Source organism: Neomonachus schauinslandi, chromosome 1, assembly GCF_002201575.2.
Source record: "Neomonachus schauinslandi chromosome 1, ASM220157v2, whole genome shotgun sequence".
NCBI classification, from domain to species: Eukaryota; Metazoa; Chordata; class Mammalia; order Carnivora; family Phocidae; genus Neomonachus; species Neomonachus schauinslandi.
The window spans coordinates 158,213,208-158,239,536 of record NC_058403.1 but is presented as its reverse complement, the minus strand read 5'-3'; the positions used below and the strand labels follow the sequence as shown (position 1 = coordinate 158,239,536).

The following is a 26,329-nucleotide window of genomic DNA, read 5'->3' as shown; positions in this document are numbered from 1 at the left end:
GCTTCCTGGGCATCCGTGTGTGCTCTGGCCCAGGCCACTCGGGGCTGTGGTAAGGACAGCACTGCCCGCCCACCTCAGCTCTCAGCTCTGAGAGGGAGCCCGGGACGGGTCCCATCCCTCCCACACCCGGGCTGTGTGCTTCGGGCCTCTGTCCCCAGCGGTGACTCTGCACCTGGCATCCTGAGGCGACCCTCGCCTCAGTATGGTTCCCAGGGAACAAGCTGCAGACATAGAGGTTGCCCTTGCATATAAAAAATCTTTAATAAAAATAGCTCTCTTCAGAACGAGTCATAAAACAGAAGTATCAAACTGAAATTCCTGCCACCTGGGCAGGAGGGAATGAGGCAGGCTGAGTGGGCCATGGAGAACTTGGAGTAGTACCCGACCCAAAAGGAACAGCTCGGGCTGGCGGCTGACACGTGGGACTGTGGGCCCAGGGTTGACACATTTTCTCATTTTTCAAGAGGAGGTAGCAATATGTCTTTTTAGGAAAAACTGCCATCTTTTTAATGGTAGTCATAAGTTGACTTCCCTCCCCAGCGAATGACAGTAGAAAGCTAAGTAAAACATAGGCAGCCTGTTTTACACACTCTAGATAAAAATAAATGGGTTCCTACAATAGCAAACATTTGTACAAAAGTGACAGCTGAGGGTTCAGCACAGACAGCCTGCCGGGGAGGCACAGCAGCCCGTCCCTTCAGATCAGGAGAGGGGGTTAGAAAAGGTAGGGGAAGTAGCAGGAAGACTCGCAGCACGAGCCAGCCCGTCTGCAATCCCAGGACAGCAGAGTCCACTGGGCTCACCAAGGGCCAGCGGGGGATGACGGCCTCCCGGCAGATTTCCAGACCCCGAGCATGTCCCAGCTCAGCCCTAGTAGCCCAGAAGTCTTTTGGCCTCTTCGCTCTGGGCCTGCAGGGTCTCACTAGCATACTTCTGGAGGAGTTCCATCTTCTTCCTCCGCACAAGGGCCTCCTCAATCTGTGGGTGGCAAGAAGAAAGGGCTCATGCTTTACTCCTCAGCGAGGCCTTCCCTGCCCTGCCAGAACCCAGCCAGGAGGGAGTTCCCGGGACCATCAAGGAGCCAAAACCCAGAGGCATCTCCCAGAGCCCCACTCTTCCCCACTGGAAGTGTGCGAACAACCGTGTCTCAGTATCACCTAACGCAGACAAGATCCTGCCTCCCCCAGATTCCACACCCTATTGTGAGCAGAGCGACCAGGCGCATGCGGTCGGGGTCAGAGCTGCCCTAAGGGATAGGAAGGACGAGGAAAACCCACTCCCCCACTCTGTGCAGTCTCCTTTAGAGGAGAGGCCCCTGGCGCTGGGGAAGCCCCACAAGCAAGGGCAGCTCCCTGCCTCTGTCCTACCTCTTGCTGGGATGGCACTGGGACGTGGGCGATGAACTTCTGCTGCCCGTCTTCACCTCCTTTCTCCTGGCTGCCTTCCTCATCAGACTACAAAGAGAACCACCAAAAAGTCAGTGAGCAGGAGCCCGTTAAACACAGGCTGGGACCACTACAAAAATGCACAACTATGCAGCTGTTTAAAAGGAAAAAACAAAAGGAATAAGGAAGTTCAGTGCTCAGAAAGACATGAACACGCACCATTAACTATTTAAAAAGCAAAAAAGCACTGTGTAAATTATGCCACCTTTTGTCTGAGGAAAGAAAATAAGAACAGAAACTAGCGAGAGCCGTGAGAATCAGGTACATCTCTGCACCTAGAGAACTAGAGAACCTTTGTTGATCTTTATGTATTTTTGTGGCTTTTGAACCTTGTAAATGTTATCTATTTTGTTTAATTAAGATTTTAAAATGTACCGCATACAGAAAAAAGATCAACTCAGAGTCTGCACGTGAGTCAAAAGAGATTACTTATCACCTAAGGAAATACTGTGGCTTTGGAAACCTGAAGAGAGGACTCCTGTGAGGTGCCGGATGCCCCGCACCAACCTCTCGGCACACCCGCTGCCCAGTGGAGCCGGCTGGAGACCCTTCAGTGGAATGTCTCGGATGCTGCTGGTAGGAGTGCAAACCGGGCCCAGCACTTTGGGAAACAGTTTAGCTGTTATCTACTGAAGCCCAGCACAAGCCTCCCCTATGACCTGATAATTCCACTCCTCCGTGTACACGCAACATAAATGGCTGCCTATGAATAAGAAAGGCCACAGCAGCCTTATTTGGTATAGCCCCAAACTGGATGCTAAACAAACACCCACGATCATTAGACACCAAAGAGTATGCATGATTCCACCAACTGACGTCAAGTTCAGAAGCAGGTAAGAGCTTAAGGGTTATGAGAGGTCAGAAGAGTAACACCCAGGAGGGCAGGAGCAAGCTTCTAGGGTGCTGGTCATGGTCACGTTCCATTTCTTCACCTGGTATTGGCTCCATGGAGTTGTTTGCCTTGTGAAAATGCACCGACCTGCCCACTTACCACTTGCATACTTCTCTCTATATGGAATACTACTCAGCAATAAAAAGGAATGAACTCTTGAATGCAACAACTCCGATGGATCTCAAGGGCATTGTGCTGAGTGTAGGGACCATCCCCAAAGGTGACATAAGGTATGATTTCACTTATGAAACATTCTCAAAATGACAGAATTACAGAGACAGAGAACAGACTGGAGTTTGCCAGGGTGAGGGATGGGGGAAGGAGGGAGGTGTGAGTGTGAGGGAGCAGCGCATGGAGGGAACAGCTCCGTATCTTGATTGAAATGGAGGTTACAGGGGCACTTGGGTGGCGCAGTCAGTTAAGTGGCCAACTCCTGGTTTCAGCTCAGGTCATGCTCTCAGGGTCGTGGGATCAAGCCCCACGTCAGGCTCCATGCTGAGTGCAGAGTCTGCTTAAGACTCTCTCTCCCTCTGCCCCTCCCCACCACATGCACTCTCTCTAATAAAGAAATCTTTAAAAAAAGAAACAAATAAACAAACAAATGGTGGTTACACAAATCTGCACATGATAAAAGACACTGAACTCTATACACTCATTACACCAATTCCGTTTCCTAGTGTGGATATTGTACTGTAACTTTGGAAAATGTAACCATTGGGGAAAACTGGGTGAAGGATACACAGGACGCTCTGTACTACCTTTACAGCTTCCTGTAAATTATTTCAAATTTTAAAAAAGACCCACAACCACCTCTGGTGGCTTGCCGCTGCTCTCCGGATAAAGGCAAAGCCTCCTCCCGGTGGAGCTGGGGCGCGTGTCCTGCCTTGCCCCTCTCTCCCGCCTCCTCTCCTCTCCCCACCAGCAGCCCACACTGTGCTTCAGCCACACTGGCCTGTCCTCTGTCCCTCACACTCCCACGGCGTCTCTCAGTACATGCTGCTCCCCTCTGCCTGGAACACTCTTCCCTCACCGCCTCTCACTTGGTTAACTTCTCCTGATCTTCCAGGCCTCAGCTGAATGGTCAATTCCCCAGGAAAGGCTTCACGGGCTCTCCCCACACCGTGTCACTATCTCTATGACAGCCACTGTTTTCCATCGACTCTACCCACTGGGCTGTCTCCCCACTGACTTTAAGCTATAAGCAGAGCTTGTTTACTGCTGTGCCCCTGGCATGGGCCTGGCTCACAGTAGCCACTAATTAGGCAAAGAGCTGCTGAAAGAGCAAATGAATATTTGCAGCTAAAGAAGACCTCCCTAGGTAAGGGTGCCTGGGTGGCTCAGTTGGTTAAGCATCTGACTCTCGATCTCAGCTCAGGTCTTCATCTCAGGGTCTTGAGTTCAAGCCCTCACTGGGCTCCACTCAGGGGGAAAAAAAAGGAAGGAAGGAAGGGAGGGGAGGGGAGGGGAGGGAAGAGACGAGACGAGACCTTCCTAGGGCATGCGGCCAGCTTACTTCAAATGCTTCACTGTCCCCACTGCTCATCAGCCAGGCCTGCACAGGAACCTCAGGTCGGCTATATCCTGTGTGATGTTGACCAAGTCACTAACCTTCTCTGAGCCTGCTTGTTTGCCACTGATATCACAGCAAGCTCCTCACACGGGACCTGACCTACCGCCCATGCACAAGTAATCCCCCTCCCCTTCTCAGCCCAGCAAATCCATTTTATTCTTTCTCGATGTGTCCAAGGAGTGAGGCCTGCATGGCGGGCCCCTCAGGAGAGCCTGAAGCTAGGAGGCTCTGCCAGAGAGGCAGGATCACAGCTCGACCTCAGCCATGACCTTCTCCATCAGTCCCTTGTCTGCTCTGGGCTGGTTTCTATCTCTACCATGGGGGTGTGGGGGTGTTAAGACTGCAGAAGAGCTACTGGCACTGCCATTTAAAAACAAACAAACAAACAAAAAAAGGAAATAATGAGACCTACTGCTGACACCTTGATCTCAGACTTCCAGCCTCTAGAACTCCAAGTAAATCCATTTCTGGTGTTTAAGCCAACCAATCTGTGGTACTTTGTAAAGTATAAGCAATAGATCTATAATTGAACCTGAAATCATGGTAATAATAAATAAATGAAAAGATAAATAAAAGAAACAATGGGGACAGGGGCTATAACTCATACGGCTTCAAATGTGTTTAGAAGTCGGAGAGCAGTATATTCAGGAGGTAAGTAATTCTGGGTGTAAAGCAGTTTACAAGGTGCTCTCACAGCCATTCCCTTCTGGAACCCTCCCTGGAATGCTGCGAGATGAGCCTCATGTCCATCTTCCAGGTCAGGAAGCGGAGTTCTCACCTGGAGATAGGGGCAGAGCCAGACTTTGACCCTGACTGCTCACCAATGAGCTAAGCCTTCCTACCACTCCACCGATTCTCCCAAGGCCCAGCCTTCGTGGCTCGGAGCAGTGAGCACCGGGGCCCCCACTGCCCAGAGTACCTCCTCCTCGGTGACAGCATATATGTTGATCTCTTCCTCTTCTTCCTCCTCCTCCTCCTTTTCTCCTCTTGCCAGCCGGGCCTCTCGCTCTGCTTTCCACTTTTCCACCAATCCGGCCCTGACTGGGGAAACAGGTGCTGCTTAGTCAGGCCTCTGAATTAGTCAGGCAAGGCCAACATGTCCCCTCTGAAGAAGAGAGCCCTCCATTCTGCCCTGGCAGGCAGGAGTGGGATATGAGGGGTAGTCTGGTCATACCACAGCTCTAGGTGGAAGTCACAACAAGGCAGCTTTTTAGGGGACGTCCCCAGATCATCCCCAGTTTAGCAACCTGAGTAGCTTCCTGACATGCCCACGTGACAAGGGAGACAGTAGTATATGCTGCTGGAAAAGGGCTCAGGCTCCTGACCACCTGCCCCCAGAGCCCTAGCTCAACACACCACCAGAAGATCAGCACTAACTATTCCTCACAGGGCCATCAGGAGGCTTCAGGACAGGGTCCGTAAAATGCTCAGCACAATGCTTGGCATGGAGGAAGCACTCAGAAAGAGCCACCCATCTTGCTCTACAGTGGTAACATATTGGCTGCGTTTAAAGCAGATCGTAAAGCCACTTAAGGGGCGCCTGGGTGGCTCAGTCGGTTAAGCGGCTGCCTTTGGCTCAGGTCATGATCCCAGGGTCCTGGGATCCAGCACCGCACTGGACTCCCTGCTCAGCGGACAGCCTGCTTCTCCCTCTCCCTCTGCCTGCTTCTCTGCCTACTTGTGCTCTCTACCTCTCTGTTAAATAAATAAAATCTTTAAAAAAAAAGAAAAGCCAGTTATATGGGCACCATTTCAAGAAAGGCCAATGTTGGAAGGAATCCAGATAATAAACTCCCCATGGACGGGGAACAGGTCCGATGTCGCTCTTGGGCATCCTCCACATGCTGCTTCTAGCCCCACACAGCCCTGGACTGCATCACAGTTACGGAGGGTTAGGTCATTAGCAGCCCATGTCTTCTGAAGACCATCAGCAATAAAACAAACTCGCTTTTGGCACACAGCACTATGTAAAAATCCATTTTCAAAGGACAGAACAGAAACCAGATGCCATCTATAATGAAATAAATTGCTCATAGACCTACATTTCTTTTCATATTCCTGTTCCAAAGGCACGATGACACCGTCATCTTCATCGAGGTAACCATAGTATTCAAAATCGATTGCTTTCATGAGCTCGGCACGTGTCTTTCTTGGAGGAGGAAGAGCTAAAAGAAACCGCACCAACTTAGCTAAACATCCCACCACAATCACACTTGAGCCAGCATCCTATACAATGTTACACAGCCAGGGAGTGCGCTCAAGAAAACACCATAGGCCCTTTATAGGCCCTTCCTATACTAGCCACAGAATTACGTAAGTGGTACAACCCTTTTTTCAATCAGTTTTGAAACCTTCAACCCAATTAGTCTACTTAGAAGGCATTTATCCTAATTTAAAAAACAAAAACAAAAGCAGGCACAGAGATGTGCATTGTTTAGAGTGTCGTGAAAACCTGGAATAACCAGGGCTGTCAACTACAGGATGTGTGGGGAATAGGGTACCCTATGACCCCTCTATAGCCATTTCACAAGGTGTTTTGATAACACAGGAAATGTCATGAGGTTTAATTAAAAAAAAATATGATGAAAAATGTAAATATAGAGATAAGACAAAAGAAACTATAAACAAACCAAAAAGATAAATGAGAAAGTCCTGAAGAAAATATTTTCAAACTAAGGGTTACTATTCAGAATATTTAAGTAATTCTTGAAACTCAAAACGTAGGGGCACCTGCCTGGCTCAGTCGGTGGAGCATTGGACTCTTAATCTCGGGGTCATGAGTCTGAGCCCCACGATGGGTATAGAGATTACTTAAAACTAAAAAATCTTAAAAAAAAAAAAAAATCAAAAGGGAAATGACAACCCAACAGTTAGGTGAAAGAGTAAAAGCTGTTCATTTCAGAAGAAAAAATTCATATGTATAAAAATTTCAATTAGTAATTGAATTCAGGGCACCTGGGTGGCTCAGTTGGTTAAGCAGCTGCCTTCTTCGGCTCAGGTCATGATCCCAGGGTCCTGGGATCTAGTCCCGCATCAGGCTCCCTGCTCAGCAGGGAAGCCTGCTTCTCCCTCTCCTCTGCCTGCCGCTCCCCCTGCCTGTGTGCTCGCTCTCTGTCAAATAAATAAATAAAATCTTAAAAAAAAAAAAAGTAATTGAATTCAATTATCAATTTCATTAGTAATCAGGGAAATAAAAAGTAAAAATAATATATTTTCAACCATCAGATCAGCAAAAATTTTATAACTACAGAAAACTAGAAATAGCTAAAGGTCTACCAATGGATGAATGGTTATATAAAGTAAATGCATATCCTACGCTTTAGTTCTTCGCATCCACTCACAGAGTTCTAAGCAGAACGATGGGAGGACATCAATGCAGAGCACAACACAACAGGTATGGGAGGGCCACTGGGTCTTCGCAGGCCTCCACCTATCACCCTGACGCTGGTAATGGCGAGTCTGTCCACCCCTGCACCACTCTTGGCCCCTGTCCTGTGATGATGCTGGCTGCACCCAGCACCGGGTACAGGGCTAAAACCTGACTGGCTCAGAACACTGCATCCCTCCCTGTCACAGGGACTGGTTTAAGGACTGAACTATGATCTGATCAAAGCCAAACAGCTTCAATTCTAGGAGTTTTGCTTGAACCACTTGGGGGAAAAAAATCTCTTGCTGAGAGAGGACAAAATGTAAACTGATGATGGACCACTTGCCACCACAAGCAGAGAGCTAGATAGAGAAACAAGCTCACAGGCTGGAAGTCAAAACTACAACATAGAGGAAATGTGACCTGCAATCAGCCATTCCTGAAGACAAACTACCCGTGGACTTTTCAGTTATGTGAGTCAATAAATTCACTTTTCTGCCTAAACGGAACTGGGGATGAGTCATCTGTCACTCATACTGATGAAATTTAGCTGATGAAATAAGCATGTAAGTGCATAAAAAAAGGCCTGGAAGGGAACGCACGAAACATAATTGTGATTACCAGTGATCCAGGGGCACAGGGATGGGGGGGACCCAGGGGACAGTGCTATTTGAATTACACTCATTAAGACTGACTTAAGCACTTTCGGGGCGCCTGGGTGGCTCAGTCGGCTAACCGTCTGCCTTCGGCTCAGGTCATAATCTCGGGAACCTGGGATGGAGCCCCCCATTGGGCTCCCTGCTCAGCGGGGAGCCTGTTTCTCCCCCCCCCCCCAAAAAAAAAAAACTTAAAAAAAAAAAAAAAAGACCTAAGCACTTTCTTATTAAAAAAAAAAAATCTACAACTGATTTTTTTAGAAAAGTGCAAATTTAAAAAAGTATTATGTACAGCATAACCTCAACAGAGGAGCCCCCCTCCACATGTATTTTTATACATATGAATTTTTTCTTCTTAAATTATCAGCTTTGATTCTTTGACCAATCTGTTGGGTTGTCATTTCCCTTTAAAAACTGGAAGGAAATATGCCCCAACATGTCAACAATTGTCATCTACAGGATGTGAAAATATAGACAATTTTTTTCTGATTTTCTGTATTTTATAACTTCTCTATAATAAAATTATATTACTTTCATAATGAACAGCATGATATTTAAACTATGAATTATTTTTTTTAAGATTTTATTTTTAGGTAATCTCTACACCCAACATGGGGCTCAAACTCACAACCCTGAGATCAAGAGTCACACACTCGACCAACTGAGCCAGCCAAGCACCTCCTGAATTAATGTTATTATTATTTTAAGATTATTTTTTAGAGGGGGGAGGGGCAGTGGAAGAGGGAGAGAGAGAATCCCAAGCAGACTCCCCGCTAAGCGCAGAGCCTAATGCAGGGCTCAATCTCATGACCTTGAGATCATGACCTGAGCCGAAATCAAGAGTCAGATGCTTAACAGACTGAGCCAGCCAGGAGCACTTACCCCTGAATTATTTTTAAGTGTTGTTAATAACACATGACAAACAGTTTGGGCATAATTAATTTAAAAATAAGCAGGGCTTAATATAGTAGAAGTATATTTTTAAACCAACAGAAAAACTGACTGGAAGGAAACAGAGCAGAATGCCAACAGCAGTGAGAATACTAGTGTCATTCCTCTCTGCTATTCATCCTTTTTTCTATAACGTGTTTAGACTTTATAGAAAAATTAAAAATCCACAAACACTCCAGGCTAGTGGTTTCCAAGTGCATTTTGGAAGGCCAAGGTTTGGCTGAAGCTCCCCAGGGCCACGGAGGGAGAAGGCAGGTCAGGTGAGGGGACCAGCAGCATGGATCCACACATAGCCGTTCCGCTTTTCTCCATTTATACCTCCTGGGGTTTGGCCCAAGGTTGTACTTGTTCTTCAGGCAGGGATTTTTCAACTAATAAGTAACTGAAAGAGGATCCCGTTTCAATGAACATCAGAGCCTGCCCTGATAATCAGAGGCAACTTCAAACAGGGAAAACATTGGGGCTGAGAGACTGGCACGTGCCAAGGGTGAGCATCTGGTACCAGTTGATTCTGGAGTCACCTCCCAGCCCCAGCTTGTGCCCTGGGCCTATGACTTCAACTCCTAATACTTACAGTTTCTCATTTCAAATCGGGGAACAATAATTCTGACACCACTGCCGTGCAGCTGAGAAACAATACAGGAAAAGCACCTAGCCTACACAGACGTGTTATGATGATCACCAGCAATCAGAGGCTAAAACCGTCACATACATTAGCAGTTACTTACGTTCTTTTTCAAAAAGCTCTCTGACACCAGGCAAATCTTTCGCTGCTCCAAAGTACTTGTAACCTCGATTTCCTGGGACTTCTTTCCCTTCATGATCCAGCATTTTAGGGCCAACTTTCTTATTGGAAGGAAAAAGAGAAAATGGATCTGATCCTTTAACCCACTATTTCCATGTTTGCAAATATACTTTAAGATAAGAACACTGAATGTGGGAAAACATTGATGTACAGAGAAAAATACTTAGGTACATTTTTTTCATAAATTAAAATCAGTCTAAATACCTAACAGTATGAGGACGTTTTAAGTAAATTATAGCATAGTCAAAGATGGAATATATTCTATACCTGAAAAATGATGATTCTTATGAAACTTTTGTATTGCCTTAGGAAAACACTTATGATATGACCTAAGTGACAAAACTTAAAGAAACAATTGCAAACAACTTTAATGACAAGCAGTAAAAGACAAATGAAATACATCCTGAAGACAGAATTCTATGCACCACAAATGATGATGTCAACAACCACATGCAGTATGTGACCCTGGACTAGGTCCTGTCTTAGAGGGGGAAATGCCAAAAAGGAGATTATTGGGAAAATCAGTAAAACAGCCAAGTAGGATGGATAAAATGATTGTATCAAAGTTAAATGTCCTACACTTGATAATTCTACCACGGTTATGTAAGAGAATATTCTTACTCTTAGAAAATACACAGAGAGGAAAAAAGAAAATACACACAGAGATATTAAGTATTAAGGGGTAAGGAAGCATGATGTATTTAAGCTTCAAATGGTTCAGAAAAAATAAATCTCAAGGTACACAAAGAAAATGACAAAGTAAATACAGCAAAGTATCAAAAACTGGTGAATCTGTATGAATGGTATATAAGAGTTCTCTCTACTGATTATACAACTTTCTCAAAAATGCTTTTTAAAATAGTGATACAGGGGCGCCTGGGTGGCTCAGTCGTTAAGCGTCTGCCTTTGGCTCAGGTCATGATCCCGGGATCCTGGGATCGAGCCCCGCATCAGGCTCCCTGCTCTGCAAGAAGCCTCCTTCTCCCTCTCCCACTCCCCCTGCTTGTGTTCCTTCTCTCGCTGTGTCTCTCTCTGTCAAATAAATAAATAAAATCTTTAAAAAAAAAAAAATAGTGATACAAATAATTATTGACATGAAATTATGTTCCTGATACACTATTAAGTGAACCAAGCACATAGTTGAATAAGAAACAATCCTGTAAAAATGAACATATATATACATAGAAAAAAAGCTAGAAAGATACATAGAAAATGTCAGTAGCAGTTATTTCTGTGGGCTAGAAAAATATATAACATATTCTATATCATGCATAGAATATAACAGTTTTTTAATATTTTATAATTTTTACATTTTTTTTATTTTATATTTTCTCTCTCTGTCTTTTTTGCACAGAACTATGTAGTATCTACATAACCAATGTTACCATTTTGGAATGAAGCACAAATGCTACAACCAAAATTATACATACAGTGAGTGTGATCTCAGTCATGGCACTAACAGACAAACAATGGAAGGAACTATTCAAGCAGCTGCAGCCAGGTAATAGCACTCTGACTGAATGCTCTTCTGCTTCTTTACACCTTTCTGACCTTAAATGACAATGTACTACTTTTTCTTTTCTTTTTCATGGTGGTTAAATACATGTAACAAAATTTACCATTTTTAGTGGACAGTTCAGTGACATTAAATATGTTCATAATTATCATGTAACCCTCACCACCATTCATCTCCACAACTCTTCTCATCTTGTGAAACTAAGATTCTAAATGTATTATTTTTACACATAGAAAATGGAAATAAAATTGTTAAGCATTAAAAAACTCTAGAAAGAGGGGCACCTGGCTGGCTCAGTCAGTACAGCATGCAACTCTTGACCTCAGGGTTGTAAGTTTAAGCCCCACGTTGGGTGTAGAGATTACTTAAAAATAAAATCTGAAAAAACTCTAGATAAAGAAATACATTAAAATATTAATGTTGAATTGCACCAAAAATTATAAAATACCTAAGAATCAACTTAACCAAGGAGGTGAAAGACCTATACTCTGAAACTATAAAACACTGATAAAAGAAATTGAAGATGACAAAGACATTCCACACTCATGTACAAGAATTAATATTGTTAAAATGTCCGTATTACAGAACACAATCTATAGATTTAATGCAATCCCTATCAAAATACCAGCAGCATATTTCAAACAAATAATACCAAAACTTTTATAGAACCACAAAAACCCTGAACAGCAAAAGCAATCCTGAGAAAGAAAAATGAAGCTGAATTCCAGATTTCAAGATATAGTACGAAACTATAATAATCAAAACAGTATGATAGTGGCAAAAACAGACACATAGATCAGTGGAACACAACAGAGAGCCCAGAAATAAACCTAGGATTATACGGTCAACTAATGCACAATAAAGGAGACAAGAACATCCAATGGAAAAAAGACGGTCTTTTCAACAAATGGTGTTTGGAAAACTGGACAGTCACATGCAGAAGAATGAAACTGGACCACTTTCTTACACCATGCACAAAAATAAACTCAAAATGGGTTAAGGACCTAAATGTGAGATCTGAAACCACAGAAGTCCTAGAAGAGAGCATAGGCAGTAATATCTCTGACATCAGCCATACCAACATTTTTCTAGATATGTCTCCTGAAGCAAAGGAAATAAAAGCAAAAATAAGCTATTGGGACTACATCAAAATAAAAGCTTCTGCACGGCAAAGGAAACAATCAATAAAACTAAAAGACAACCTACTGAATGGGAGAAGATATTTGCAAATGATATATCCAATAAGAGGTTAATATCCAAACTATACAGAAATTAAACCACACCCAAAAACAATCCAGTTAAACAATGGGCAGAAGACATGAACATTTTTCCAAAGAAGACATGAAGATGGCCAACAGACACACTGAAAAGATACTCAACATCACTCATTATCAGGGAAATGTAAATCAAAACCACAATGTGTGGTTATCACCTCACACCTGTCAGAATGGCTAATATCAAAAACCCAAGAAACAACAAGTGTTGGCAAAGATGTGGAGAAAAAGGAACCCTTCTGCACTGCTGGTGGGGATTCAAACTGGTACAGCCACTCTGGAAAACAGTATGGAGGTTCCTAAAAAAATTAAATATCGAATTACCATAAGATCCAGTCATTACACTATTGGAATTTACTCAAAGAAAACGAAAACACTGATTTGAAAAGATATATGCACTCCTATGTTTATTGTAGCATTATTCATAGTAGCTAAGACTATGGAAGCAACCCAAGTGTCCATCGACTGATGAACTGATAAAGAAGACATGGGATACACACACACACATATATATATAATGGAATATATATATAAATATATAAATATAAATATACATACACAATGGAATATTACTCAGCCATAAAAATTAATGAAATGTTGCCATTTGTAACAACATAGATGGATCTATAGGGTATCATGCTAAGTAAAATAAGTCAGCCAGAGGGAAAAAAATACCACATGACTTTCCCCATATGTGGAATTTAAGAAACAAATGAACAAACTAAAAAAAGAGACAAAAAACCAGACTCTTAAATACTGAGAATACACTGATGGTTACCAGAGGGGAGGAGGGAGGAGGATGGGTGAAATTGGTGAAGGAGATTAAGAGTACATGTATCATGATGAGCACTGGGTAATGTACAGGATTGTGGCGTCACTGTATTATACACCTGAAACTAATTATACTGGAATTTAAAAAAAAATTTTTTTAAAGAAATATAGTCAATAATGTTGTAATAACTGTGTAGTGACAGACGGTTAACAACGCTCATGGCATAATGTACGGAATTGTTGAATCACTATGTGGTACACCTGAAATAAATGTAATATTGTGTGTCAACTGTATTTCAATAAAAAATAACACTGAAAATTTTAAGAAAATTAATGTTGACTTTGGGTGGTGGCAGTTAAGAATACCTTACATATTCATTTTTTATTGCTTCTGAGGTCATTTTTCCGGGAGGGTTACCAAACTTCTGCATTACTTTAAAGCTGTTTGACAGGACACATAAAATCACCGTCACCGAACTGCTCAAGAGAGTAAGTGAGAAAGTTCCTCATGCAGTGCCAAGAACAAAACCAGGGCTCAAGAAACATGAATGCCTCTCCTTCGTTTTTACGCCAAGTACTAAAGTGAGAATTATGTGTGTTAAACTGTCATAAAAGTGAAAATACCAGCAGGTTAGAAAAACTTCACATACTTCCTACATAACACATTACAGCTCACTGATCAGGTCAAATGACCTGAGGTAGATCTCATCACAAACGAATAAATGGGGAGGACTCTGGGGTAGTATTTTTTAAAGTTAAGACCCATGAGTGAGTCATGAAGTCAATTAAGTGGGTCACAATCATCAATTTTTTAAAATCAAAATATAACAGAATAGAAAATATCAACATGCATCACCACGTATTTTTTCAGTACATTTTTGTGTGTACTGGGTTGTGATAGAGAGTTGGTATGCATGTGTTTTACAATGGGTCACGGTCCTAAAAACTTGACAGCCAGTATAGAGGACTGAATTTATGATAGTCCAAAGAGGGGCACCTTGGTGGCTGACTTGGTTAAGCGTCTGCCTTCGGTTCAGGTTATGATCCCAGGGTGCTGGGATCAAGTCCCGTATCGGGCTCCCTGCTCAGCGGGGAGCCTGCTTCTCCCTCTGCCTGCTGTTCCCCCTGCTTGTGCTCTCTCTCTGACAAATAAATAAACAAAACATTAAAAAAAAAAAAATGATAGTCCAAAGAAAGGAGGGCCCCTGAGGCCCCCTCAGGTAAAGAACCCAACAATGGCTGCCGCGACTTCCAAGGAGCTCAGGGATGATGCAAAAGGACCATGGTCGTTTTTCTTTTGTTTTTTAAAGATTTTTATTCTTTTAAGTATCTCTACACCCAACATGGGGCTCAAACTCACAACCCTAAGAACAAGAGTCGCATGCTCCACTGACTGAGCCAGCCAGGCACCCCAAGACCACCTGAGCAGTAAACACAGGTGCCCTGTCTGCTCTGAGGACTGTGCTATGGGGTGTTTAAGAATTATCCTACCCGGGGCGCCTGGGTGGCTCAGTAGGTTAAGTGTCTGCCTTCAACTCAGGTCATGATCCCAGGGTTCTGGGATCGAGTCCCGCATCGGGCTCCCTGCTTTGCGGGAAGCCTGCTTCTCCCTCTCCCATTCCCCCTGATTGTGTTCCCTCTCTTGCTGCGTCTCTCTCTGTCAAATAAATAAACAAAATCTTAAAAAAAAAAAAAAAAAAGAATTATCCTACCCATCCCTTCCATGTTTCCTGTCCACATGCATCGGGCACTTCCCAAACCTTCTTTCATTCCTCAAGTGCCTACTCTGTTGCAGACATGGGCTGGGAGCTGCAGAGGATGCAAAGCTACCCAGGCTGCTAAAAAGCTCGCTGGCTTACCCCCAAGATCCACTGAGACCGCTGCTTACTTACTCCATAATCAGGACCACCCAGCTCCTTTATCCGGACTTCCCAGTGTCCTTTCTCTCTTAGCAGTTTGTTAATTTCATCATTCAGGTCACGAATTCGGAATTCACCTAAACCAGCTAGAAAACAAAAATGTTAATATCGTTTCTTGAAAATAGCACTCAATGTTATACCCTTAAAAGTGAATGTCGGGGGGCACCTGGGTGGCTCAGTCGTTGAGCGTCTGCCTTCAGCTTGGGTCATGATCCCAGGGTCCTGGGATCGAGCCCCACATCGGGCTCCCTGCTCGGCAGGAGGCCTGCTTCTCCCTCTCCCACTCCCCCTGCTTGTGTTCCCTCTCTCACTGTGTCTCTGTCAAATAAATAAATAAAATCTTAAAAAAAAAAAAAAAATTGTCGGGGTGCCTGGGTGGCTCAGTCGTTAGGCGTCTGCCTTCGGCTTAGGTCATCATCCCGGGGTCCTGGGATCAAGCCCCACATCGGGCTCCCTGCTCAGCGGGAAGCCTGCTTCTCCCTGTCCCACTCCCCTTGCTTGTGTTCCCTCTCTTGCTGTCTCTCTCTGTCAAATTAATAAATAAAGGGGCGCCTGGGTGGCTCAGTTGGTTAAGCAACTGCCTTCAGCTCAGGTCATGATCCCGGAGTCCCGGGATCGAGTCCCGCATCGGGCTCCCTGCTTGGCAGGGAGTCTGCTTCTCCCTCTGACCCTCCTCCCTCTCATGCTCTCTCTGTCTCATTCTCTCTCTCAAATAAATAAATAGAATCTTTAATAAAAAAAAATTAATAAATAAAATCTTTAAAAAAAAAAAAGGGGGGCGCCTGGGTGGCTCAGTCATTAAGCGTCTGCCTTCGGCTCAGGTCATGATCCCAGGGTCCTGGGATCGAGCCCCACATCGGGCTCCCTGCTCCGCGGGAAGCCTGCTTCTCCCTCTCCCACTCCCCGTGCTTGTGTTCCCTCTCTCACTGTCTCTCTGTCAAATAAATAAATAAAATCTTTAAAAAAAAAAATGAATGCCAACACTTAACAAAAGTATCTGGTACAAAAATATTCATTTAAATTTCTAAGAAAGGAGGCACCTGGGTGGCTCAGTCGGTTAAGCGGCTGCCTTCGGCTCAGGTCATGATCCCAGGGTCCTGGGATCGAGCCCTGTGTTGGGCTCCCTGCTCAGCAGGGAGTCTGCTTCTTCCTCTCCCTCTGCCTGCCTCTCTGCCTACTTGTACTATCTCTCTATCTCTCTGTCAAATGAATAAATAAAATCTTTAAAAAATAAAATAAAATAAATTTCTAAGAAAAACCATTAACACCTAAGGAAAAGCAAGGATTAGGAACAAAGTTCCCACCAGCGCAGGGGAAAAAAAAATCCTTGAAAAACAGCTTGCTCCTCATTAGCAACTGAAGAAATATAAACTGAAGCAATCCTGCAGTTCCATTTACCCAATTATTAAAATAGCTTAGTGGGGGGGGGCACCTGGCACCCAACGCCAGCAATGTGCGGTGAGACTGGTACAAGCACCAGGGCCTGGGAGCATTCTGTGCTGGTTTCACCCTTTCAGAAAAGCAATGTGTTGTTACATGGGGACATCTTTTGGCAAAGACTACACCCTGAGAATTAAGCCTAAGGGACTCGTTATAAAGGAATATGCACAAGGGACTTTGAGAAGGTGTTGTCTATGGCAGCCAAGGCTGGGAGCAGCTGGGGGACCCACCAGAGGAAGGAAAATGGCTAATGACCCCTGATACGTTAAATAAAATATCACGTGGCTATTGCAAGGGAGTATCCCTCCCTTTCTCCACTGAATGGCTTTTGTACCTTGTCAACTGGCCACATGTGTGGCCCTATTTCTGCCCTTCTTACTCTGTTCCTATCATCTTTCACCAATATATTATTTGGAATACAGCAGCTTTATATTAAATCTTAAAAATCAGGTGGTATGAATACTCCAATCTTGTTCTTTTTCAAAATTGTTTTGGCTATTCTAGCTCCTTTGCCTTTCCATTTAAAATGTAGAAAAAAATCTGGTAACCTATTAAAAAAAAAACCCTGTTAGGATTTTGATTGTGAGTATTTGAAAAGAGACAGAACTGACATCATTACTAGGCTGAGTCTTCCCATCCATGAATGCTGTGTATCTCCCAGGTACTGGGGTCATCTCTGATTTCCTTTATCAGTGTTTGTAGTTTTAAGCATACAGATTGCAGGGGCACTTGGGTGGCTTAGTCAGTTAAGCGTCTGCCTTCGGCTCAGGTCATGACCCCAGGGTCCTGGGATCGAGCCCTGCACGGGTTCCCTGCTCAGCAGAAGACTCTACTTCTCCCTCGCCCTCTGCCAGTACTCATGTGTTCTCTCTCGCTCTCTCAAATGAATAGATTAAATCTTAAAAAAAAAAACAAAATGGGGCACCTGGGTGGCTCAGTTGGTTAAGTGTCTGCCTTCGGCTCAGGTCATGGTCCTGGGGTCCTGGTATCAAGCCCTGTGTCAGGCTCCCTGCTCAGTGGGGAGCCTGCTTCTCCCTCTCCTCCCAACTTGTGCTCTGTGTTGCCATCTCTCTCTCTCTCAAAAAAAATAAATAAATCTTAAAAAAAAAAAAAAAAAGCATACACCTAAGTATTTCTTGTGTTTTGGTGCTTTTGTAAATAGCACTTTCTAAAAATGTTCTAGTACCAATTTTTCAGTGCTACTTTATAAAAATGGAACTGATTTTTGTGTATTGACCGTCTATTCTGTGACCTTGCTAAACTCACTTATTCATTTTAGAAATCTTTCTATAGGGGCGCCTGGGTGGCCCAGTCGCTGAGCGTCTGCCTTCGGCTCGGGGCGTGGTCCCAGGGTCCTGGGATTGGGCCCCCATCGGGCTCCCTGCTCAGGGGGAGGCTGCTTCTCCCTCTCCCGCTCCCCCTGCTTGTATTCCCTCTCTCACTGTGTCTCTCTCTGTCAAATAAATAAATAAAATCTTAAAGAAAAAAAAGAAAGAAATCTTTCTATAGATTTCTTGGGATCTCCTACATGGAAAGTTACGTGATCTGAGAACAGAGAATTATAGTTCTTCCCTTCCAATCTGTGTGCCTTTTATTTCCTTTTCTTGCTTTACTGCACTGACTAGGAATTCCAGTAAGACCCTGAATAGAAGCGGTGAGAATAGGTTATCTGCCTTGTTCTTGCCCTTAGGAGGAAAGCATGCAATCTTTCACCATTAATTATGACGCTGGCTATAGGTTTTTTGGTAGAAGTGCTTTATCAGGGTAAAAAAAGAAAATTCCCTCTTATTCCCAGTTAGTGGTGTTTTCATCATGAGTGAATGTTAAATTTTGCCAAATACTTTTTCTGTATCTACTGAGATGAGCATGTGGTTTCTCTACTTGATGATAAGTGAATTATATTAATTTTTGAATGCTAAATCAGCCCATGCATTCCAGGGTAAATCCCACTTGGTTGTGATTTATTATCATTTTTATAAATTGCTGGATTTGGTTTGCTAATATTCTATTGAAGATTTTTATGTCTGTTGAAGATTTTTATGTCTATATGCATGAGGAATATTGGGTGGCAGTTTTTTTCTATCCGTATAATGTCTTTTTTTTATTTTAGGATCATGGTAATGCTAATACTAAAATTTATAAAATGAATGATGAAGTGTTCCTTTCCCTTCAATTTTCTGGAAGAAACTAGGTTGAACTGGTATTATTTCTTCCTTAAATGTCTGGTACAACCGACCAGGGAAGCCATCAGAACCTGCAGTTCTCTTTGCTGGAAGGCTTTAATGATAAATTCAATTTCTTTAATAGATATAGGGGTGCCTGGCTGACTCAGTCGGTACAACATGCAACTCTTCATCTTAGGGTCATGAGCTCAAGCCTCACACTGGGCACAGAGTTTACTTAAAAAGAAAAAAAAAATTTTTTTTTTTTTTAATAGATAGAAGGCTACTCAGGTTTCAATCTCCTTTTGAACTGTGTTTCTAAACAGTGGCACCACTGACATTTTGGGCCAAAAATTCTTTGTAGAATGCACTGGAGGATGCTTAGCGGCATCCCCGGCTTTATCCACTAGATGCCAGTAGCACCCCAAGTTGTAAAACTAAAAATTTCTCCAGATACAAATGTCCCCTGGAGTGTTCTATAAATGTCAAATTGATTAATACTATTGTTCAGTTCTTCTATGTCCTTACTGATTTTTTATCTACTTGTTCTATTGATTATTGAGAGACAAGTGTTGAAATCCCGAAGTCTAATTGTGGATTTGAGAATCAACACTTTAAAAGACAGGTTAGCTTACCATTCTGAATTTGAGCCACTTTTTTAGAGATCTCTCCAATGATCTGTGAAAAAAAATATAAGGTAATAAATTCTCATGACTTGAATATGTCTGAAAGCACAGAAAAAACAGAACTCAAAATTAGTAATTAAAAATACTTAGAATTCTGGTAACGAATCATTTAGATAATAAGAAACAATCAGAATGCAAATCAAAACCACAATGAGATACCACCTTACACCTCTCAGAATGGCTAGAATCAAGAAGACAAGAAATAACAAGCGCTGGCAAGGATGTGGAGAAAAGAGAACCCTTGTGCACTGTTAGTGGGAATGTAGACTGGTGCAGACACCATGGAAAACAATATGGAGGTTCCTAAAAAAATGATAAATAGAAATACTGTATGAACTAATATTTCCACTACTGAGTATTTACCCAAAGAAAATGAAAACACTAATTGGAAAAAATATATGTTAATTGCAGTATTATTTACAATACTGAAGATATGGAAGCAGCCCAAGTATCCAGGGACAGATGAATGGATAAGGAAGATGAGGTGTACATACACAATGGAATATTACTCGGCCATAAAAAAGAATGAGATCTTGCCATTTGCAACATGGATGGACCTAGAGGGATTTTGGTAAGTAAAGTAAGTCTGACAGAGGAAGACAAATACCACATGATTTCACGTATATGTAGAATCTAAAAAACAAAAGAATAAACAAATAAAAAAGTAGAAACAGACCCATAAATAGAGAGAACCAACTTAGGACTGCCAGAGGGGAGAGGGTGGGGATGGGCAAAATGGGTGAAGGGGAGTGGGAGGGAGAGGCTTCCAGTTATAGAATGATAAGTCATGGGGGAAAAGGTACAGCATAGGGAACACAGTCAATGGTACTGTAATAGTGTTTACGGTAACAGATGGTAGCTATGCGTGTGGTGTCACCAGGCTGTACACCTGAACTAATGTAACATTCTGTGTCAACTATACTTCAACCCAAAAAGAAACAGAGACTTGTTACTTCTACTAAGACCAGATTCACCCAGAACATACTTGTCGTCTCCACTTCTCAGCTTTGGGCAGCTCAGTACATTCTGAGGCAAGGAAGGGTCTTCGTTCCTAAGAAGAAGCAAAATACACATGTTGCCACTGTCCTAGTTACAAGCTTTATGCAGCATCCCCAACTGATTCAGCCCGGAAGACTAAATGTCTAATGGTCTAAATACATTTGAAGCTTCAGTTCCAGATGATCTTCATCAAGCCTTACATTTCACGCTATGGTCTCTACTTAAGAAACAAGTATACATGCAAAAACATACATAGGCTGCACTGTATCTAGTAGAGTGAACCACTGGAAACAACTTAAAATTCCAGTAACAGAGAGATGGCTAAGTAAGCTAGGTTATATCCATTCCATGGCATATTCATATTATCTTAAGAAATAATGGCTGTCAGTGTTTAGAACAAAACATACATGTGTATATACACATGTATGTGTGTGAGCACATATGTATATAATTTTTTTAAAAAACAAAACAAAAACATTGAAAGAATGGTACATATTATTCCTGACCTGGCTGAGCCTCCATGAATTGCGATCATTTACTGGTTGCAGCTTAGAGCTGCTCTCCCCAGCCCTTCCTATTATTCAATATTCAACAGAGCTGGGATAATATGGGAAGCCAATTATCATAATACAGAGGAGGTAGAAGAACAAGCAGCTAGATCATCACACTGCCCCAGCTATAGGGAGGCACACCTGGAATTCAAGTGTACAGACTATAAGAATGTCAGCAAGTACAGATAAGAAATAGGAAGTCTAGTCTGCTCAGGAGGGAGTTTTACCACATTTATGCTTGATGCTTTACAATTCATGAGGAATATTTACACCAACCTTCACTTTTCCCTCTTCCAGTTGAGCTTGGCGAAATCTTGCTAAGGCCGTCCTACCAGGAAGAAAGAAGACTCCATTAGATACTGCTCACAGATTTGTCACCCAAGTTCCTAGATGGGGCAGGTCTACTCATGACCATCATGTAAGGTATTCATTAATATGACTCATATATATATATTATTATATACTTTTTCATAAAAATTATTCATTTAAAAAAAAAAAGAAAGCATACACGAGCATGTGCGAGAGATGAAGACACCACAGAGAAGTTAGGGGTTTCCATGTTCCAACAGTGGGACTTAAAAAAGCCGTTGGTGTTCCTGAACATCCAAGTATCCATTTTACTTACACTGCATTTAAAGACTATGGGAAACTCTACTCATCAGACCACTGTGGTGAGCAACACATCCAGATGTTAAAAGACTAATATCATGGGGTGCCCAGTTGTCACTCTCACAGCCCCTGCACCATCTCCAAGTGAACTAATGTTTATCCAGTATAAGTTCTGGGATCTGTCAGAAAACACTAATGGGGAAAACAAACAGCAAATATGGGAATACTACTTTAACACATGTAGAGAAAGAAACATACCAAAAGGACCAAACACAAAAAGAGCTCTATGGTGATAATTAAGTTACATAAAATTTACAAACAAAATTGAGTTGATACTTACATGGCCTTTTCTGCATTTCGGGCCTAAGAGAGAAGGGAAGAAAAATGCCCATGTTTAATTAAAATACCCTTTTTTTCGGGCTCCTGGGTGGCTCAGTCGTTGGCGTCTGCCTTTGGTTCAGGTCATGATCGCCGGGTCCTGGGATCGAGCCCCGCATCGGGCTCCCTGGTCAGAGGGAAACCTGCTTCTCCCTCTCCCACTCCCCCTGCTTGTGTTCCTGCTCTCGCTATCTCTCTCTCTCTGTCAAATAAATAAATAAAATCTTTTAAAAAAAAGTAACCTTTTTTTCATGTAGTTTTTAGAGAAAAGTATCACAAAGACAGTCACAAGCATAATGTTTGAACTAGTATATATACACTGTAACAACAAAAAAAAAACAAAAGATGTCCAAATCCTGTGATTTTACTTTCACTGCTCCCTCCACTTAAAATCTTTACTTCTCCACTGTCCCCACCCCCTTGGATCTGGCTAACTCCTATCCATCCTTCACAATGTATCACCTGTGTCATCACCATCCCAGAAAGTTCTGTGGCCCCTTCGTCCCAACTGGGTTGCTAACTTTTGTCTGGGTTTATAACTACCATGGTCCTTCCCACCCAGCATCCCAATTGTCTGTTTCCTGCCAGCAGAATTTGAGAAGAAAAGACTGGCTTTTCTTTCTTTCTTTTTTTTAAAAATTTTATTTATTTATTTGACAGAGAAAGAGACAGCGAGAGAGGGAACACAAGCAGGGGGACTAGGAGAGGGAGAAGCAGGCTTCCCGCAGAGCAGGGAGCCCGATGCGGGGCTTGATCCCAGGACCCTGGGATCATGACCTGAGCCGAAGGCAGACGCTTAACGACTGAGCCACCAGGCGCCCAAGACTGGCTTTTCCAAACTGAGTTTTACCTAAGTATTGTCACACTAGTGTCAAGACAATTGTCCCTGAAACACGGTGTCAAGCACAGAACATGTTTCTGGGTTGTAGTATAAGTAGAAAGAGTACTTGCTGAGTCAGGGACTTGATTTTACTCTCAGCTCTTCCACTTACCATCCCTGAGAAGTAGTCTCTCAGTTTCCCCATCTTTACAATAGGGCTTACAATAGGGATTATCTCACAGAGATGTCATGATGACTTAACAAGAAAAATATATGAAAACATCAGGTATGCAGTTTATAGATACTCAGCAAAAGTGAGCTCAATTTAAGTCTCCTTTCTGGCCCTCCCTTTCAATGAACACAGGAAAAAAACTGGCGAAAGCTTGGTGGATACATGAACACATTATCTACTAAGAATAAAACAGAGCAGCTTTCCCAGGGGAAGCCATCATCTTGAAGGCTGAGACAGTGTCCTACCTATTTCATTAAATCCTAGAGATTCTGAATATTTAATTTAATGATTCTCAATGCTTACTCCATGCTTAAGATAGGATGGTAGGTACTAGCAATTTAGCCATGGGTCTTCTTTTTAAGGGGACTTACTGGAACTCCCCCCCCACCATGAATCAATGTGATAAGGGAACCCAGGGTAATGGAAGCCCACAAATACAAATGTGTGATGGTGAAAGTGTTGTAAAATAACCAACAACTCCTGTACCCAGAAATATCCAGGCCTAGGGATCCCACTCCCCTGCTAGTGAATGGAGAGATGGATTCCCTATGTTTGTTAGAGTTCAGAAACAAAGAGCCTCAATCTGAGCAGGGCAATATGAAGCAGTAATTTGGGGCATATTCTCCCACAGAAAGGGCTGTTTCTAGCCCACTAGTTTCTCTCCTTCTTCAGATCTTGGGTTCATTAATCTACAAGAGCTTGCGATACACCTACACCTATTACTGCTTCGTGTGCTTCTTATGGGGACTTCACTTAATGAAAATACTATGGTTATCAAAATGTGTGAGCAACTTCTTTGTACCAGCGCTATGTGCATTCTCACATTTACATGTCGTGAGCGCTACCTGAACGAATGGAGAAGCCAACAAACCACTCCAGACCACAGAGATCACACCTTCACGCAATAACACTATCCATCCATTCAATCGTTACTGAACACCTACAACGTGCCAGACACCGTATTAGACATTAAGAAAGCAATGGTGAAAAGACCCTGTCCTCGTGAAGCTTTTATCTCGTGGGGGAGACCGAGAACACATAAATCAAATAACCCAGAAACACATTGTCACAACCGCTGTTCACCTCCCGTATGGGACTTGGAGACAAACAAGTGGGCCCACGCCAGGCACCGTGACTTGAAACCGGCTCTTGCACCTCTCTGTGCCTTACTTTTCCCGAGCGATAACTTAAAGCGCTTGATCGACATGAAAACACTGCCGGAGAAGGTAACTCCGCTCTCGAGATTCCCGTTTCCTCCCCCAACTTCTGAAGCCTGCAGTGATGCCCAGCTGTGCTCCTGCACCACGAGCGCCCCGAACGCGGCTGGGAGCCCTCACAGCCCGCCCGCTCGCCCCCTCCATCACGCACCCACCCAACTCACCATGGTTGAGTGAGGGCGCTTCCCTGGGGCCGCGCGGCCCCAGCCCCCGGAGCTTCACTGCCTCGGGCAAAGACGACCCTGGCGGGAACAAATACTCTATGTGACCGCACCACCGATTTTTCTGTCGGAAGGACGAACGGGAAGGACCGGAAGTGGGAGCCGGAAGTGAAATGAGAATTGACAAGGGGAGGAGGAAACGCAAGCGCGCTCGCGTAAGGCTGGCCTTTCGTAGGCGCCGGGACGTTGCACCAATACACGCGTACGAAGAATGGGGGCGTTGGCAAAATTGCGCTTGCGCAATGAGACACGTTTTTTGGTCTCAGCCCCTGGTTTTGCTCTCGCGATAATGAGTGCAAATTTTTCTCGTGTTAATTATTGGTACTGCGGAAGCGGGCGAGGCTAGATGTGGTTGAGTCTAAACTGTTTGGGGTCATGGTTGGTACTGTAGGTGGCATCCCTCCGTCCCCCTTTTTGCTTCTCCTGGTGAGGGCAAACATGCCCTTGTGGAAGTCGCTCGTCCTCATGCCTCTGAACGAACTAAATCCTCCCAATGGACTGGGGCAGCTGAACCCAGCCTGCGCAAAAGAGGCCAGGCAGCTCCAGAAGCGGAAGGCGCAGACTCCAGCTCGCGGCGCTGAAACGCCTCTTCGGGCGGAGCAGAGCAAGTGCTCTCCAGGAGTTCGAGCTGGCCGGGCTTCGTAAATTCCTTCGCGTTTCCCTGTCATTTGCGTGGGGCCTCAGTTTTTTCGAGCTCTTCTGGAATCGCCGGGCTCATCAGAGCTGGACCAGTAATTGAAGTCACCCTCTTTTAAAATAAGAAATGTAAGGCCCAGGGAAGAAAAAGCTACTTACTCGGAGGAGGAGGTTGGTTAGAGAGGTTACGTATGTGTGTCACTACTCAGAGAGATGCGGTCAATCAGTGTGTGATGAGCATACTGCTGGGATCAGAAGATCCTTAGACAAGGACCCAGGAGCACGGGAGAGGCCACTTGATAGGTGGGTATGGTTCTGGTGGCTACTCCCTCATGGTGTCCAGAGCTGTGGTGGGCAGTTCAGGTGAAGGACGGTAGCAAATTAAGCCAGTAAAGCAGCTGTCCTTTTTCAAGCATGGTGCTCTGCCAGAAGACCTAACCAATGGAGGGCACTTCAGCTCCAGCCCGGAGGCACAAGCCAGCAGGGAAAGCAGCTGACGCGGTTCAGGATCTGACAGGACAGACAAGTACTTAAAAGAATAGACACCAGGATCTCATGCCTGAACCATGATAAGGACAAGTTGTCTCGGGGCGCCTGGGTGGCTCAGTCATTACGCGTCTGCCTTCAGCTCAGGTCATGATCCCAGGGTCCTGGGGTCGAGACCCGCATCGGGCTCCCTGCTCGGCGGGAAGCCTGCTTCTCCCTCTCCCACTCCTACTCCCCCTGCTTGTGTTCCCTCTCTCGCTGTGTCTCTCTGTCAAATAAATAAAATCTTTTTTTTTTTTTTTTTAAAGGACAAGTTGTCTCCTTAAAAGTTTTAGGTGGGCATATGGCCACCCAACTAGACTCCATCTTCCCACGTTTCTGGCAGATAGTTGTGGGTTTGTGATTATATAACAGCCAATGGGAATTGAATGGAAGGAATGTGTGCCACTTAGGCATTGCCATGAAAAGTATGGACGGGCCTTTCCCCTTGCCCTTTTCCTTCCCCACTGAGAGGTGACTTATGGCAACAGCCACCTTGAACTCAGAAATGGAAAAATTGTGAGGATGCCAGAGTCATCTCCCAGCTCTGGAACATCTAGCTCTGTAAAATGAGAGGGAAATAAACATAGTCTTGTTTAAGCTGCTGCATTTGGGGGTCTTTTATTAACTTTATTAACCTTTACCATAAATAACACATAACCAAGCTTGTTGGTACCAAACAAGCAA

General features: G+C 43.7%; 1 protein-coding gene across 1 annotated transcript; it reads right to left on the bottom strand.

The window, feature by feature from the left end:
- Positions 1 to 236: 236 nt before the first annotated feature.
- ISY1 (ISY1 splicing factor homolog) lies at positions 237 to 24,577 on the bottom strand. The gene is made up of 11 exons (XM_021695185.1): positions 24,425 to 24,577; positions 21,954 to 21,976; positions 21,281 to 21,332; positions 20,440 to 20,505; positions 19,404 to 19,446; positions 15,140 to 15,252; positions 9,610 to 9,727; positions 5,950 to 6,072; positions 4,827 to 4,948; positions 1,368 to 1,454; positions 237 to 978 (listed from the first exon to the last, which is right to left on the bottom strand). Exons 1-11 carry the CDS (start codon positions 24,425 to 24,427, stop codon positions 871 to 873), a joined length of 858 nt encoding a protein of 285 aa, XP_021550860.1. The 5' UTR covers positions 24,428 to 24,577; the 3' UTR covers positions 237 to 870.
- Between the last annotated feature and the right edge of the window lie 1,752 nt (positions 24,578 to 26,329).

Excerpts from the sequence above, each read along its gene's own strand:
- ISY1 (XM_021695185.1), bottom strand. Across the intron at positions 15,253-19,403 it reads AGTGGCTCAAATTCAGAATG|CTGGTTTAGGTGAATTCCGA; the intron begins GTAAGCTAACCT and ends TTTGTTTTCTAG. Across the intron at positions 1,455-4,826 it reads ATGCTGTCACCGAGGAGGAG|TCTGATGAGGAAGGCAGCCA; the intron begins GTACTCTGGGCA and ends TTCTCTTTGTAG.